This window comes from Ambystoma mexicanum, chromosome 9 (assembly GCF_040938575.1).
Source record: "Ambystoma mexicanum isolate Mex_15411 chromosome 9, UKY_AmexF1_1, whole genome shotgun sequence".
Taxonomy (NCBI): domain Eukaryota; kingdom Metazoa; phylum Chordata; class Amphibia; order Caudata; family Ambystomatidae; genus Ambystoma; species Ambystoma mexicanum.
In genome coordinates this window covers 1,449,060,610-1,449,077,910 of record NC_090931.1, presented here as the reverse complement: position 1 = coordinate 1,449,077,910, position 17,301 = coordinate 1,449,060,610, and the positions used below count along the sequence as shown (strand labels likewise).

The following is a 17,301-nucleotide window of genomic DNA, read 5'->3' as shown; positions in this document are numbered from 1 at the left end:
CTTGCTAGGGTGTTCTGTGCCTTTAACCTACCATATAGAGGGCAGAATTACAGGTTGTCGAGCACAAACTATGTGCTCATTGAAAAGTCTTCGATACTTGATTGAAATTGGTCCGAGCCCGGCTGAGGGAGACTAATTGTGTTAAAAAGGGATCTGAGCACGGCTGGGGGGGATCCGGGGTGGACCGTGAGTCACCTGAAAAGAACATGCTGCAAACATTGTGTAAAAGGGATTGATCTGAAGGGAAGGAACATTGTGCTAAAGAGATCTGAGCCATACTGAGGGGGGTCTGGCTGAATCATGAATCTGCTCACTTTTCTTGCAGACTGCCTCTCGTTTGCTCCCCCCCACTCTCTTGCTTCTGACTTTTTTGCAGGGGCTTGTGGTGGCACATCCCTGCACAGCCCACTGTGTTCCACAGAAGCTCCCCACCACACCCTCCAGACCCACCCAATACACCTTCTTGACCATCAACGACACCCTGATTCCTCCTTTTCACGCCCTTGCCGTTCCCCATGCCACGTCTCCACCCCCCCCCCCCCCCCTCTCACCCCCATCGCGTTCATCCACCAGTCGTCTATCTCCTTTCATTGCGCTGCCATTTTGCAACAAACTCCCTTCTTCGGCTGTAGAAGGGAGGTCAAAAAGTATCTGTAGGTCATGTGTGTAGGATTGTAGGTCGAAATGCCTATTTCAACTGCTTGCCAGGGGCCAGCGTTTGCATGGAAGTCAATCACGCGAGTGTTTGTTAGTCTGATGACGTTAAAACATACCATCCGGTAAGTCATCTGTAGCAAAGTTTGTGAACATTTGTCAATAAGACAAGATTTATGAATAATGTTTCCTTAACAACACCACTCCCAGAAGCCTTGCTGGGCCTGACCTGAAGATGGAGGAGCATCAAAGGAGTGAGGGCTGGTAACAAGTACCAGTCTGAGGCCTACTGTTTCAAAAGTCAGTGAACCCTAAGGAACATCGAACAAAGACCCCTGGGACTCAGAAGGCCCTGAGTCTTACCTGACCTAAACTGCTGAGCCACCGCCTGCACTGCCCTGACTAGCCTGTGGGCTGCCTGGCACCTGGACCTGAGTTTCTGCCTACCAGACAGCTCCTCCAAACCCAATCATAAAATGACCCCTGTCTCCGGTCCGGCATCCCATCTGCTAACCTTTTGAGGGGGAGGGGGCTCCTTCATCTGACCTCTTACCAGTAGACTGGAGACTTTCTCTGCTGCTGGTGGACTTTCACTATTACGGTATCCCAACTAGGACAGTTGGGGGCTGCTTTCCTATACCGGCACGTGTTTACCTGCTGTAGAGGGAAACCTTAATTCCTTTGAGAAAGATTTATTTCCTTTGCAATAAACAATGACTTTATCACATTCTAACCCCACTTGGTCAATCTGGGTGGGTGAAGGCCCTAGTGGACCCTGAACTATCCGGTGACCTTTTATTTATTGTGCGCTGGCGTCAAAGCGCAATACCAAAACATCAAAACAGACATGGGGAAGGCGATGAGCAAAACCAGAACAAAGAACAATGCAAAGAGTTCAGAACAAAGGATGGAGGCCAGCATCTAACCCTATTTTGGAAGGGACACATCCCTAGAAAGGCACCTAATTATAGGCCACCAGCTTGAGGCCCCAGGTTCAATCCCCAGCATCTCAATTCTAGTTTTGTTGCGCCATGAACCACTTGTGTATAGGCATGTTATAAATGCCATAGCATAGCATAGCATAGCCGTTCTCGGAAGTCACTCATCTGCGATTGTGCATTGTTGTTTCTACTGCACAGCCAAGATAAAGATGTGTGATGAAAAAGGTTTGGCATGGGCTTTCCCTTATGAATGTTTTCTAGTCTTAAGTGTCCCTTTAGCCATCCTGTGCCCCGCCACGGTTACCACGAGGCGCGAGACCACTGGACCTGAGGGTAGCCCTGTTGCCTGGTCGTGGGCAGCCTCCATTCACTCTGGGGCAGAGAAGAATCCAGCCTACATTCTGACGAGGAGCCAACGATGAACACCAGGAATTACAGACTCCCATTTGCAAGCACTGCCTAGAAGGCATGCAGGGTAGGGCCAGCTCAGCGCCATGGAGGATGCTTCCCGCCCTCCATCTGGGACAGCAGTGGGTGTGTGTTCGTTCCCCCAGAAAGGTCGAGCTTCAGTCAGGACTTGGCTATTGCTGCGGAGCCGGGGGTCAAGGGTACAGGCTTTATGGCGGGGTCATTACAAAACTAACCCAGGGTTGAAGGTTGTCTCCAAGTTCAGTTTTGCTGCATTCTTTCTTTGCAGACAGGCTCCCAAAACAGCATGTCAACATTTGCCAGCTCTCAGTATGGTTCCATCAGCGGACAACACATGGTTCAAAATGCACCCCCCCCCCCCTCTCCTCCTCTCGCGCATCTCTGCCTCACAAACCACATTACATTTATACAATTCCTTTTTTGCTAACGTGCACACATTTCTGCAGCAAGCATCTGTCTCGCCGAGCTATCTTAAAATCATAACTGACGACATCTTGTCACCACCCACATGTGAGAAGTACAATCGGAGCATGGCCGATGCTGTAACTTGTCTGTGGTGTGTTAGGGCGTGGCTTGTGCATGGTGGAGGCGGAGAGGAGCACTAGAAATGTATTGCCTCTGTTAATGGAATATGTTGTAGAATGTGTTTTAACCCTGGAAATTGTTAAAATTAAGACAGCAGGCCGGGCGTCTTTAAATGCTCCCATTGGTCCTAAGAACCATCATGAACCAAATACACATGAAACTATTCAAAGTTTACAAAAATGTATATAAATGTTGGTGTTCTGCCTGGCATACATGTTTAATACTTATACAAAATGACAATGAATTCCTGATTCACAGATCGTTTTCCTATGGGATTGCGCCATTATGTGTAAATGTTTGCAACAACCATCATACTTGGATCTGAGAAATTGTGTAGATTTCATCTGGATAACTGGAATAAATAGTTGACCTTTAATCCAGTTCGGCTCATCCGCGCATGTGCTGTGCTTTATGGGATGTGCAGCAATGGCTGTTAGATACTGTTCTAGACCCTCTTCACGTCTAAAGTGCTTACATTATCAGGAAAGAACCATGATGTGTGGCGCACATCAATTTGGACCAAAATTGTGTTGGGCTGGCGAACCAGGCACACGTGCCAGTTGACAACAGCTCCATTGTAAGACCCTAAAAACCTGCCTCTTCGCCTAATGTGACTTTTCTGTTTTAGCCAATATCAGTGTAACCAGATTGCTGCAGCACCCTGATGTCCCTGGGCTTGGGTGCTTTATAAATGTAAATAAAATAAATAAATAAATAACATTTTCCAGCCGGTGAATTCAAGCTATGAGAAACCAGAGGGTGTCTCACCCCCTAGCCCCCGGGGATCTGTCATCCAGGGGGCCATGAGACGGCCATCGCTTTTGGATCCAGTTCCTGGGAGTGGACCAGTGCGGGAGGATCACCTGGCTGAGGGGTCTTGTGGGAGTAGGACACTGGATGGTGAGACGCGGTATCCCCTTCCCTATAACACCTTTCCGCCATCCTATCCGGTAGGCTATTTAAGACACTTCTCACTGACAGCCCACTCTAAGGGAAAAAAGACTAACACCCAAGCCAAGTACCTGACATGTCCCAATACTATGGTCAGGCAAGGTCAAGCAGTTGTCGACAATCACTCACACCTGACTTCCATTACACTTTCCCACACAGATATAGGGTGGAGTACGAGAGCACACTCTGAGCGAGACAAAGCACATGAGGAAACAGCAGTTCCAAGAAGGCAGTTTAACGAGAGAAGAAAGACGGCATAACAGAAGGGAATCGCAAGGAGGAATGTTCCCTTGACCTTTTCGACAATGAACCATTACTTTCACGAAACCTCGAGAATAAAAAAGGGTAAGACCTGGAAACCAGGCTGAAGAATCCTGCATTGTGTGTTGGATGTACCCAGGGCCCTCCTGCATCCATAATCAAGGAAGGGAGAATCGCCAACTGCCGTGGTACTGTCCTTGGCTCCAAGAACAAAGCAACGTCTGTGAAATCAACACAGCTGGTGAGTTGGGGAGACCGACATAAGACCCGTCTGTGTTGAAGCCAAGGTTGCAAGCGCCAACATTGTATGGAGAGTGCTGACACAAACATTGTTTGAAATAAGTATTATAAGAAACACAAGTGAAGTGAACTGCTGATGAGTGATTGAACTTTAAAACAAACTACAATACCTTTGACAGAGTGGACTGCACTGCGTGGGCGCTTATTCGAAGGTCTCTGTGAGCTATCCAGCTGAGGAGTGATGAAAGTAGATCAATTTGATCCGAGCCCAGCGGATCGAGATCACTTGAAAGTGAACAAATGAATGTGAATCGAAGTGGTCATGCGACGGGTCAAGCAAAATCCCACACACAGTCAAGTCTTCGATTTCAATGTAATAGCGAAAGTTTGAAAAAGTATGTGAATTTGGTCTGAGCCCAGCAGAGCGAGATCAATTGAAGGTTCTGTGTTGAATTGAGTATGAGCCCAGCAGAGGGGGACCCGGGATGGACAGAAAATGACCCGAGAAGTTCCATCAGTGAAAATCCTGAGAAGAAAGGAACTTTAACATTTGTTTGTCACATCAGGCCCTCTCAAGTAACAGACTTTGAATGACAACAGACTTTGGCAGAGAAGGCCCTGATACTAAGATTCTGAACTTCGGCTGGGACCTCCCTCTGGAACAGCCTCCCTGCCACTCTAAAACTTGAGGAGAACCATCTCCGGTTCCGGAAGCACCTCAAGACCTTCCTCTTTTCTTCTGCCTTCACTCCCCCTCTCTCCTGCTGATCTGTTCTCTCTTGGCACCGTGCACCTGGCCACCCTCTGTCTTTTGGGCCCAGGTACCTGCTCATCCCGTCACCCTCCCGCACTGCCTCCGGGCCACCGCTTGCACTGGGGTCTGCATCTGTACCCATACAGCCCCCCCTTTTTCTTCCTGCACTTATCAGACCTACCCTGTCTGCTGCCTTAAACCTAGCACTTGCAAATTGCTGGGCTGCATTACCACTGTTTGTTGCCTTTATTATTTATTTATTGTTATTTATCTGTTTCTCCTCTGCTTCGCACTTTCCACCTCTCCCCCCTTCCATGCACTTTTCCCCTCTCCCCTCTTCCATGCACTTGCACGTTCTCAATGTCACTGGGCCTAGTAAGATCGCTGTTTTGTTCTCCCCTGTTCCCTTCCCTTGCCTTGTCGCTCTCTGAAACACTTGTGTACGAGCGCCATAGAAATAAAATATCTATCAATCAATCAATCAACTGCATCCTCGCGCTAGAGAACCAGAGAGTGTGCTAAGCTTGAGTGTGCCACCTTATCCATGCTAAAAACGCGGGGAAGGGAAGCCAACGTCTTGAATATCCTGACATATCATTTCTTGAACACTTTCTTTTGCATAACTTTGTTTCCCCAACTATTTGTATTCAGAAGTAAGGATTGGCAATAGGTTTATGAGTATAGGCCCTTTTAATTTGACAAGACACCACTAGGACTGCGTTATTATTATTTGATGGTCGTAGCCTGCTCCCATCCTTAGATTTAGGATTAGATAGGCGTTTTTCAAACCTGATTGAATTTCAATAAACACCCTTGAACTGTGATCACTTGTGTCTGTCTTACTGTTTGATACCATGCCTTCCTTACAGTGCCCAAATAGTCATTCACTGGAGGCTGAGTAGGGTCCTCAACCTCTATAACGTTTGCAGATTCTGAACTGCTTGCATGTGCCCTCGTCCTTGGACAATGTCGCGTAAGCATTTAACTGCAAAAACTGTACGTATTAATGTTGTTTTCTACAGTTGCTCTTTTCCTTCTCTGGTGTTCTCTTCAGGTGTCCGAGTTCAAGGTGAACGGAAGCCTGGCCCTACTGAATCAAACTCAAAATCTCATCATCGGCCTGGGACTCTTGGCCGGCTCGCTGCTCTGCGCTTATTTCGTGACCGAGGGCAAGTTTAAGGTGTGTGACTTTTGTGGTCCTGCATGTCTTATCCAGACTCCACATCCTGCGTTCCAGCTCTTTCTATTTTCAGGTTCTCCTGGGCAGCGGTCGGGTCTTTCTATCTTAGTCCATTTCTGATCCTCTGTCTGGTTCTTGACCTGCTTATTCTCCTTCTAGCTGTTAGTCCTTGCTCCTCTGCCTCTGTTGGTCTTATTCTGCATTCCCTTCCTGTTTTCTGACTTCATTGCTCCTCTTGTTTTTTGTTTCTACTTCTAGTTTCCCTAATAATGCGTGGATTGCATACCTAGCTTCCCTCCACGCTTTCAGTTATTCTCCTTGGAGGTGCTTGTTTGTCAGCTATTTTTGAGGGATCCTGTTCTGTCTGCTTTATCCTTGCCTGGTCCTCCTCCTACCTTCCTGTCTTTGTCTCCTTCTCTGTTGGATGTGTTTCTGATTTTCTTTCTGTATGACCCACCTCTTACCAACTCCTTCTACTGCTAATTCCACGTCTTTCTACTGGTTCTTGGCTCTTGTCCCTCTCCTTCTGCCAACCCATTTTGTTTTCTCCATGGGTTCTTACTAATTGCCGGCTGTATCCCTCAATCTGTTGCTCTTATTCCAGATTGATATGTATAGGCTTAAAGCCCGCTGCGCCATAGTACACCCCTCATTTTCTTTAATCCCTTGCTTGCAGCCCACCTGTTACCCGGTCTGCAGATTTCCTGGTTTATCCTGCAACCCTCTTCCCTTATTCCTGGTACTCCTGCATCTGTTAGAGCACCATTGTTGCATCAGTCAATCTTGTGTCTGGTTCCTTTTCCCATTATAGAGACAGAATCCACATCCCTAAAAATAAACAAATATAATGGCGCGCAGTGTTCTTGTCCTGGAAGCTATGGTGAAAAATAGGCACTCTAACTCGTAACCATTCCTCCTTCCACCTCCATGCCTTGTAGCTTTCTAATGTGTCCCAGATGCTGTGGGGCTCTCCGAACTTGTCTAATGTTCCTACAATCTCTCTTGCAGGTGGGGGACTATGTGCTGTTTGGGACTTACATCATCCAGCTCTACACTCCACTCAACTGGTTTGGCACCTACTACAGGTGAGAAAAGACACATATGGGATCCACCTCCGCTGGGGGTACGTGGATGCCAGAATGCTGAATGGTAGAAGGGAATAGTGAATTGTGTGAGAGAGGCCTGCCAAAGGTGCCAAAGGTACCCAGTGGGCTGGGTCTGACCATATCCCAGTCCCTGCAAAGAACGAAAACCAGCTCTCGCATTGAGGCTAAGGAGAGTCTATGCTCATTCTGGGTAATGCACGAGGATGCTCTCCACAGTTCTCTTAAGTGATCTCCATCTAGCAGTTAAGCCTCCCTGACATGAGAGGCGCATGCCATGTGTAGGAAAGCAGAGTAGCTGTCAAGATATATAACAACCTATGGCCCTTCAGGAACATGGGTGGCTTCCATCTCGAATGTGTGTGACCTTGGGTGAGCTGGCAGGTCTGAAACCACAATGCTGACATGTCCTCAATGATCTACTGTAAGAGGCCCACTCGTATTAGCCAGAGGTGTGCTCCCCTAAACATCCAGGTAGAACCTGAGTAGTTCCTTATTTAATGATGTTTTTGTTTAAATGCCAGCATATAGGCAGCCTTAATCTAGCAACCAACTCAGTCCGAGAGGTTGCCTAGCTTGTCAGTAATTAGCAACATCTGTACATCTGGAAGCAGTGTAATGTAAGACAATATATACGTATTTAGAAACTGCCTTTTGGCAACAGAGCCGTATTCCCCAAGCCTACCGTAGATCATATGCGCTTTGGCTAGAGGACTCTCACTGTTAACCACTTCCCAGAGCTACTGTCAAATAATCAATGCCTCCACACCCGCAGCAATAGCATCTGGAGAGCAAAATGGCCATTTCTTTACCTAGCACACACCACAAACTGGACTGACTCTAGGCCCTCCAGTACATGGCGTTATTATAACCAATCTCATTGGTGCTTGCAAGTTTGGGAGGCTAAGATGGCCTTGCCAAGATTGAAACCCGTGCTTTGCAGGCATCCCTGTGAGCATCCAGCTGAGACAGCAATCTTTTAGCATTATATTTTAGTTTACTGATGCAATGTGGAAACTGGCATGGTGATGCAGGATTTCCTAGTTAAAGGCATGGTCTATTAAAAATGTTTATTTAAAAAATAGATAGGCAACATAAAAAAAAAATACTTGCATTCTCTTTTTTAAAACATCCTATGTAAAATTTTGAGCTATTCAAGCTCAAAATTCGCAAAAGCAAGCACATGGGCGTATCCATTTTGTGAAATGGATGCCCTCCTGTGCTGGCTTTTGCTTTTGCGGCACTAATGAAGGAAAAGCCAGCCAGCTGTAGTAAACAAAAGCTACCGCTGGGTGGCTTTCCCTTCATTAGTGCTGTACACGGAGGACGGGGACCGGAGACCAGAGCAGGAAAGCTGCAGCTGAATCTCGGTAAGTGCTATTTATTTTAAATAAAAAATAAGCACTAGCTGCGTTTTTTTTTCTAAGGTTTCTGGGCTGGAGGAGCCCGGAAAACTTAGAAATAAAACCGCAGCTTAAAAAACATTGTATTTATGTTTGCGGTCGCTTTTGAAGCGAACGCAAACATAAATACAACGTTATTGTGTTGGAAAACGCTGCAGTTTTTCTTTCTTTCGGAAAGAAAAACCGCAGCGTTTTCCAACACAACAGCGTTGTGTTTCTGCCTGCCTGCTGTGGCTATCACTTTGGGTCTCCGGTGCTGCCCCAGGAGAGCACCGGAGACCCAAAATGAAAGCCACAGCAGGCAGAAACACAACGCGGTTGTGTTTACATGCCGCATAGTGTTTCTGCCTACAGCTGATTTCCCATTTGGGGAAAGCAGATTCAGGCAGAAACACAACGCGGTTGTGTTGGAAAACGCTGCGGTTTTTCTTTCCGAGTTTCTCAGGCTCCTCCGAGCCAGAGGAGCCTGAGAAACTTGGAAAGAAAAACCGCAGCGTTTTCCAACACAATAACGTTGTATTTATGTTTGTGGTCGCATCAAAAGCGACCGCAAACATAAATACAACGTTTTTAAAGCTGCGGTTTTATTTCTAAGTTTTCCGTGCTCCTCCAGCCTGGAAAACTTAGAAAAAAAAACCCCAGCTAGTGCTTATTTTTCTAAAAAAATAAATAGCACTTAACCGAGATTCAGCTGCAGCTTTCCTGCTCTGGTCTCCGGTCCCCGTCCTCCGCGTACAGCACTAATGAAGGGAAAGCCACCCAGCGGTAGCTTTTGTTTACTACAGCTGGCTGGCTTTTCCTTCATTAGTGCCGCAAAAGCAAAAGCCAGCACAGGAGGGCATCCATTTCACAAAATGGATGCGCCCATGTGCTTGCTTTTGTGAATTTTGAGCTTGAATAGCTCAAAACTTTACATAGGAAGTGTTTAAAAAAGAGAATGCTAGTATTTTTTTTTTTTATGTTGCCTATCTATTTTTTAAATAACATTTTTTACTAGACCATGCCTTTAATGCAGACAGTGGCAATATTAACTTTATGGATGCAAGTTGGAAACTGGCATGGAGATGGTCAATTTACTAGCCACTGCAGAAGATAACGATATATCCTCTCCTTTGCGGATGCTATGGTTCCATGTGATGATATCCCCGCAAAATGTCGCCATCAAAAATGTCGCCTTTTTTTGCAGCGATATTACCACATGAAACCTGCGGGGGACACCCCCGCAACTCCCATCTTTTTTTAAAGGAAGAGGCGGGCAGCTATGCAACCCCCGCTCCTATTTACCCCATAAATAATGTAGACTATGGCGTTTCACAGCGACATTATTGATGGGGATAATATTACCTTATACTGATGCTATGTGTAGAACCCCTAATTGTCTCTCGTATTCCCAAAGCTGAAATGTTTTCATGTGACCTTTGCAAATTGCCAATAAATGACTTCAGGAGCGTCCCTATCCATAATCTTTGCCACCGTTCCCCCGTTATTTGCTTTAAAAGCCCTGTTTTCCCTAATTCCCCAAATATTTCCCTTGGGGATTTCTCCCAAATCTCACTCCCTTCCGTAAAAGAGTCTGTTCCATTTTTGTGCTTTTATTTTTTTGTCCATGTCTAAAAATGTCATTAGTAGACATTCCTTGGACCTTTTTGTAAATTGGCGAATCAATCCTGTTGCTAATCTTCTTTGCAAACCCAAGAGCTATAATTGGGACATTCTTTTTTTTTAAATCATCCTATGAAATATTGAAACACTAGTCATTCCTTGCTATTGATTAAACAAAAAAGAATCACGGAAGAATTATGGAAACATAACACCTCCATCAAAGTAAATGATACATGTTTCTAAAAAAAAAAATAAGCACTCCAGTCCACTGGGGTAGGGGTTTTTTGCTGCAGGAGATTTAATTGAAGTAGAATTAATTGAAGTTTTTTTAACAGATTTTGCTCCACATATATGTGGGGTGTGGGTTTAGGCTAACAATTAATGTAATTGAAAAAACTAGCGCAAGTGTTTGGTAAGGCGACTCAGCGCTCCCCTACAGTTGTAATTAGTTTGCTTCAATCTGAACTCTAGCTGCATCTCATGCAGCACCTCTGCTGTGTGGACCGTCTGGTGGGTGTACCACTAAAAGGAACTCGTGTTAAGAATTAAGAAAATGAGATCCAGACACTACCATGCAGTGTGCTTCTAAAGGTTTTATTTATCAGGGAGCTGTTAAAGGCATTCTTAGGTTGCATTGGGAGTAGTACAATGCATGCTCAAGTACACAATGCACAGTTAATTTGCAGAAAAGCCGATTACCATTTCTTGGCAAAAGACTTTAATGGGGTGTGCTAAGTAAGTTAGTTATCTAATGAGAACAGCCATGTTTTGGGTTTTTTGCGGAATGACCAGTAGGAGGCATCAGCTCTAAGATGTGCAGGAAGGGCGTTGCATTGTTTAGGTGCGACTAGAGGAAAGCTACGTCCTCCCGATTTTTGAAGTTTGAATTTGGGTTTTTAGGCGCTTGTTGGATAGGGAGGTCCTGGTTGGTCTGTCCGCTTGAAATGGATTCTCTCGTGGATAGGGAGCCAGTGGGTGTTCCTTCTGGCAGCAGATATGTGGTCTTTTTTCTGGATATTCAGTGCTGCTGTAAGAGCGTTATTTTGGGTAACTTGGAGTTTTCTTAAGTTACTGGTGGAAGTTCCTGCAAAGATGGCATTGGAGTAGTCGAGTCTTGATAGGATGGGGGCTCTGGCTAGGGTAAGGCAGCGATCAGTGGACAGGAAGCGTCTGCTGGCATTAATTAATGTTGTGGTGTAGGCTGATGAAGCGGCTATTGCGTTGACCTGCTTAGTGAGGGTGAGGGAGGCATCAAGATAAACTCACAGGGTTTTTACTGTTTTGGCGATGGGGATTGTGTTTCCATCTATCACGAAGGATGCGTAGGATTTGTCGAGTTTGTTTAGTCGGTTGTGTGAGCCAATGAGCAGGACCTCTGTTTTATGATCATTAAGGCACAACGAGTGCGTGGCCATCCAAGCCTGGATGCTTTAGTAAACACGCTTCAGGGCACTGGAGTCGGTATCATAGTTGCAAGTAATGGGGATGAGGATTTGGGTATCGTCTGCATAATTACTGTAGAAGATACCCAAGGAGTCAAGGCAGTCGAAAAGGGGCTTAGTGAAAATATTGTAAAGTGTAAGAGAGACGCAAGAGCCTTGGGGGACACCTGTGGTGATTGGGGCCGGGTCTGCTGCTGCTGATGGTAAGAAGACTCATGGTTCTGTTGGATAGAAACCATTTAATCCACGCAATCGCCTTGTGCGAAAAGTGAGCTGCTGAGGCCACGTGATGGCATAGTGTATTGAGGTCCACCAGATCGAAGGCGACAGAGACGTCAAGAAGGAGGGGAAGGGAAGTTTTCCATTGTCAATGCAGTCGTCCATTTCTACCTTTTAAATCAAGTAGGGCTGATTCTTTTCCGTGGCCTGGACGGAGTCCAGATTGGCACAGGCTAAGGAGGTTGTTGGTTTCTAGATATTTTTGGATCTGCACGTATGCTACTCTGTCTAGCATCTTCACGTTGGAGACAGTTGTAATAGGTCGATAGTTAATTGGGATGCTAGGGTCAGGAGTTGTTTTTTATTAGGAGGGGGAGAACCCATGCCTCTTTGAGGTTAGTAGCGACTGTGCTGGAGGTGAAGGAAGAGTTTACAATGGCTGTGATAAATGGGGCTAGATCGGTGGCGCAGTCTTTGATGACCGATGCTGGACATAAGTCCCCCTGGCATCTGGTTGGTTTTATGATATGATAAGATAGTTTATTTATATAGCGCCTATACACAATGTGTTTCAAAGCGCTTCAAGGCAAGGGAATGAACAAGGGAAAATACAATGACATTCTTACAGGCCATGAACAACAAGAATGTGAAATTAACTATCGTACTCGGCCTGCCGACATTTCAGATAGTGCAAGAGCTACGACACAGATAGGAAGGGAATGGGAAACAGACAGGCGACTACCGTACTAGGCCTGATGACATTTCTGGTAGAGCCGGAATATACAAGAGGTGAGGGAAAGGGGAGGAGAAAGGAGGGAGAGGAACAAAACAAGCGACTATGGTACTAGGCCTGATGACATTTCAGATAGTGCTGGATGGGGGGGAACAAGTATGGGAGAGGGGGGGGACACATAATTGTTGCTATCATACTAGGTCCAGGGACACTTCTAATAGAGTAATTGCAAAGAAAAAAATAAGAGAGAGAGAAAGGTGAAGAGGAGAGAACAGAGAATACAACAGTGAAAAAGTTAAGAGAACACATCATGTTGTAAGAGCTCAGCAAGTGCGAGCCAGGATTCAAGTCGTAGATGTGCACAACATGACTCGCAGCCATTACGTGGTGCTTAAAGAAGTCCAGCAGGAGAACGACGTGATTCGAGATGAGTGAACCAACATGAGTCACATGAGTCCAAAAGTCAAATCAAAGCATCAGCAACAACGCGGTGGTGGTGTCACCATAATGTGTCAATACAAACTCCCACAGTGGGCAGGGAGGGATTGTTGATGCGGGGGAGGGGGTGGATGATGCAGGAGAGGGCTACCTTGGGGGTGGGAGGACAGCAAGATAAAGGATTTAAGCATACAAGCCTCACATGCATAAAACGGGGGCAGACAGCGAAATACAAGAGGCAGGCAGCGTTACACAAATTGCACAACTTACTGTACCACGGAGCACCTGTCCTCAACCCAGCACCGTAGAAGTTGACTTCTAGACAGCTGATGATTTGTTTCCCTTCTAGAACAGATACCTGGGTCAAGTCAAATGGTACGGTAGTGTGGTACGTAGACACTTGTGAGGGGGCTAGTGGCAGTTCCGGTATCATGAGTTGTCTTTTTTTAGATTGGATTTTTTTTGGAGTGACTCTAATTTGTCCAGGAGCGCATTTTGGTTGCTAGGGCACCAAGTATATGTTTGAGGCAGTTGGTTGGAGGGGCATATGGTGTTTCTAGTTCGCGTACTACGGTGAAAAGCTCTCTTATGCTTGATTTAGAGTTATCAATTCTATCGTTGTAGTGGTCTGTTTTATATGATTATCTCAACACAGTTCTACATTGATCCCAAAATCCATTATTTCAACAGATAATTACAATAATCATGTGAATTTCAATAAGTTAATCTATGTAAAAAAGACAGATATTTCCTAAAATCATATAATTCCATCAAAAGATGTATTGCTGTTTACAAAAACCGTAATATTATCTAAAAAAAAATCAGAAACAATTGTTTATCAAAAGATTGTGCCTCAATTACAAAAAACTCACAAAAACACCAACATTAACTGATTAGCTAATGGCAGAGTGACGCAGGAACATGATGCGGTCACGATACGTGTGACATCACCACGCCATGGCACGTCACAAGCGTGACTATACTAAAAAGAAGCAGCAAGATGGCAGCAGCGTTCCTGAAAAAAACAGGCGAAACATTAGCTAATCAGTTAATGTTGGTGTTTTTGTGAGGTTTTTGTAATTGAGGTACCATCTTAACATTTTTTCCTGATTTATTTAGATAATAGGAGGGTCTTTGTTAGCAGCGATTCATTTTTTTTATGGAACTTGTATGATTTTAGTAAATATCTGTCTTGGTTAAAATAGATTAACCTTTGTTGAAATTCATACGATTATTGTAAATATTTGTTGAAATAATGTTTTTTGGGAACAATGTAGAACTGTGTTCAGATAATCATATAAAACCTTTTTAGAACCACACCACATGTAGATTGGTTGTGGAGGGTCTGTGGGAGTCTCTGACCGCATATATTTGCAGCAAAATCTACCAGTAAAAAAAAAAAAGAAAATGAGAGGAAATCACCTTCGATTAAAAGATTAAAAGTTTTCGAGCAGATCACATAGAACCCAGTACATCTATTGTATTAACCCTTTCAGTGACTATAGGACGTACATATAGTTCCAAAAAATAGAATCTTGTTTTGCCACAAAGCGTAAATACGTACTTGCAAACTTGTCGGGGAGAGGAGTAGGTACTGTTCACTCCTGCAAATCCCCCAAAGCTCCCTGGCAGTTCATTTTGTCCGGACACTTAAAAGGATTAGGGAAAAATGAATGAATAAATCCATAAAGCACGCAAAATTAATTTCCATTCAAATCTATGGGATTCCTATGGCTGGCTGATCCATGTATACGTTTGTAAACTGCATTGAATTGAATGGGCGGGATCAACCCTGTGCCCCCGAAGGTGCAGTCTTGTAATCTCATGAGATCGGAGGAGTTGGGGGGCTTTTGGTTAAAGTAATTCCTTAGGTTATATTAGCTGCCCAATAGCGGGTCCTATGTGGACCATCGGTTGATGATATTCCTGGAGTGTGGATTCAAAGTCGAGCCTCCGTTTGATCAGCGAGATTTGGCCCCACCACAAAAGGATTTATGGGGGGAGGGAGTTAATCCCATCAACCACACCTAAAAGGGCCTGCTCACTGGATTTGTTATTTTGACCTCTCGTTGTTCCTGATCCAAGAACACCACCCCACTTCGCAGACCCCCACTGAAAGCCCTGAATGGGGACCATTAATTTAGCACACACAATATTCTGCATTGTCTCTTAATGTGACTGTTGCCCAATTCACTGGCACCCATTTGATCAACGCAGAGACCGCTCTGCCGGGAATCAAACCTGGGACCATCCATTGCATCTAAATCTCTGCAGCAGGAGCTTTAATCCACTGAGCTATTTTACTAGTGTATCTGTTCCCTCCTCTACTTCCCAGGATGATCCAGAGCTCCTTCATCGACATGGAGAACATGTTTGAACTTTTCAATGAGGAAAAAGAGGTGAGTCCGCTGCAGGTTGCTTTCTGGGTGCTCTAAATTACAGCAACATGATGGCTGCTGGGCGACTCCATTTTATGTGCAATGCCTTCTGCTGGTCTTTAACTTTTAGCCAAGAGGGCTTGCCTTTCTCGGACTCATAGTTCTGCTTTATTCTTCATGCGTGGGTCTAAACATAAGAAAAGTGCTCTGGTTAAAAATAAAGGACTGGCAAACGTTGGCACCCATGACATGAGGACCAGTTGGCAGCTTTTACAGAACTGTGCTCTGCTGAATGCTTTCTTCAAGTAGACCTCACACTGCGCCCACATCCCGAGGCACCATCTATTAACCTTTCTTTGTTTTATGATTGTGTATTGTGCCAAGGACATGCCATTTTTCTTAATTTTAGGTATCATTCTCATGACCTATTTTTGTTTCAACCTGAAGGGTATCAATCAACTGAGCGTCCTTTATTGTAAAGTGTCATTTCAGATAATAGCTCCTTCTGTTGCATATGTCCTTATTCGTGTGAAGTCTCACTGGAGTCTTGAGGGATAAGTGGAGCATCTGTTATCTGCCCCATCTTTTATTTTCAAATGGAGTAAGCCTACCTTCCCCCACTCTTCTATCTGATCCCCACTTTATACCAATCGCCTTTTGGCATTCCTGCTCCCTTTCCTTTTGTTCAATGTTTTTGGTGCAATTCTCCCTCTAAAATGAAGCAGTCTTTGGGGTGAAGGAGGATATCCACCTGCTAACACATGCACAATGCTCACTTCGTGCCTTAATAAATTGATTGTATCCAAAGTCAAACTACCGCTGGATCACACATAATCATGCAAGCATTGTCTACATTTTGGCCAATTCTGTCATTGAAAAGTTTAGATTTTACATTACACATGTGACGTGTCGGGTCAGAGCAACTTGTAAAATGTTGCGGCAGGCAAAAATGATTGCCGGTCTACTTTGAGTTACCTGATGGCCCGCCATGTCAGAAGGGAGGCCATATTGCCAGTGTTGGCTTTCCCTTTCACAAGCCCTTGTACCTTGATACTTGGGCCCAAGTGCTTCTACTGAAATTAACCAATGCTGTAGTTAACCGAATGCATCAGGTTGTTTAGTGAACCCCAGAAGGCACCAGTGTGTCTGGGAGGGCAGGAAGCTGGGTCTCTGAAAATCCACAGGTCTTTGTCCTCCAGTGTGCCTGCTTAGATCCAGTTCTAACTGGGAAGCTGGCTGTCCTGAAGGGACAACCCACAACCCAAGTTTGAATGAAAGCATGCATGTTGAATGCTGGGTTCCTGCGTACAAAGGTGAGGGTCTTGATGCTTAAGTATGAGTTGACCACTGGATGATCCATTCTGAAGAGGAGGAGAAGGGCATCTACAGCTACCTCCAGAGCCCTCTGAGCGACCGCTGATGCTCCATCCCTCTTTTTCAAGTCACAGGGAAGCTCGGATCCAGACAGCTTCCTCCCTTAGGCTTGTGGGACCAACCAGTCTGAAGACGACCTGCAATTCGAGCCGTCCCACGACGAACTGTAACCTTCACCGGCTGCAAACCGCCAATACCCTGAGAACCTGTGGTCTTCGTGCACTGCATTCCTTCCGTACCTCCAGCGTCAAGATTCTTCTCCTTGAAGTCCCTTCATCAGAAGGCTGGGCCGAGAAAGCAAGCTGAATCGACCGGGTGCTAACCGTTCCTCACTGGTGCTTTGAAAAGGGCACCAAAACCACAGAACTGAGAAGAATCAGTTGCTGAGAACCTCACCACTCGACTGCTCCTGCATGATCCCTCCTGTGTCCCTTCTTTAGTCTGCCTGACCAATAATCCTGTGACTGGGTCTGCTGCTGCTGCCTCGTGGAAGCATCGTGCTGCATCTTTTTCTTCACGTTTAAGATACTGTGAGACTCTTGGTAGAACTTACCCAGAGTAACTTTTCTGCTACTCTGCTGCCGGAGTGCTGATTCACGCATTTGGGATTTTGC

General features: G+C 45.3%; 1 protein-coding gene across 1 annotated transcript in view; it reads left to right on the top strand.

Moving 5' to 3' along the window:
• Window positions 1-17,301, top strand: part of ABCB6 (ATP binding cassette subfamily B member 6 (LAN blood group)) — a 231,577-nt gene that overhangs the window by 149,802 nt on the left and 64,474 nt on the right. Inside the window, exons 10-12 of the mRNA XM_069616874.1 lie at window positions 5,870-5,995; window positions 7,004-7,080; window positions 15,271-15,334. Of these exons, the coding sequence (XP_069472975.1) occupies window positions 5,870-5,995; window positions 7,004-7,080; window positions 15,271-15,334 (267 nt within the window). The remainder of the gene's footprint in view (window positions 1-5,869; window positions 5,996-7,003; window positions 7,081-15,270; window positions 15,335-17,301) is intronic.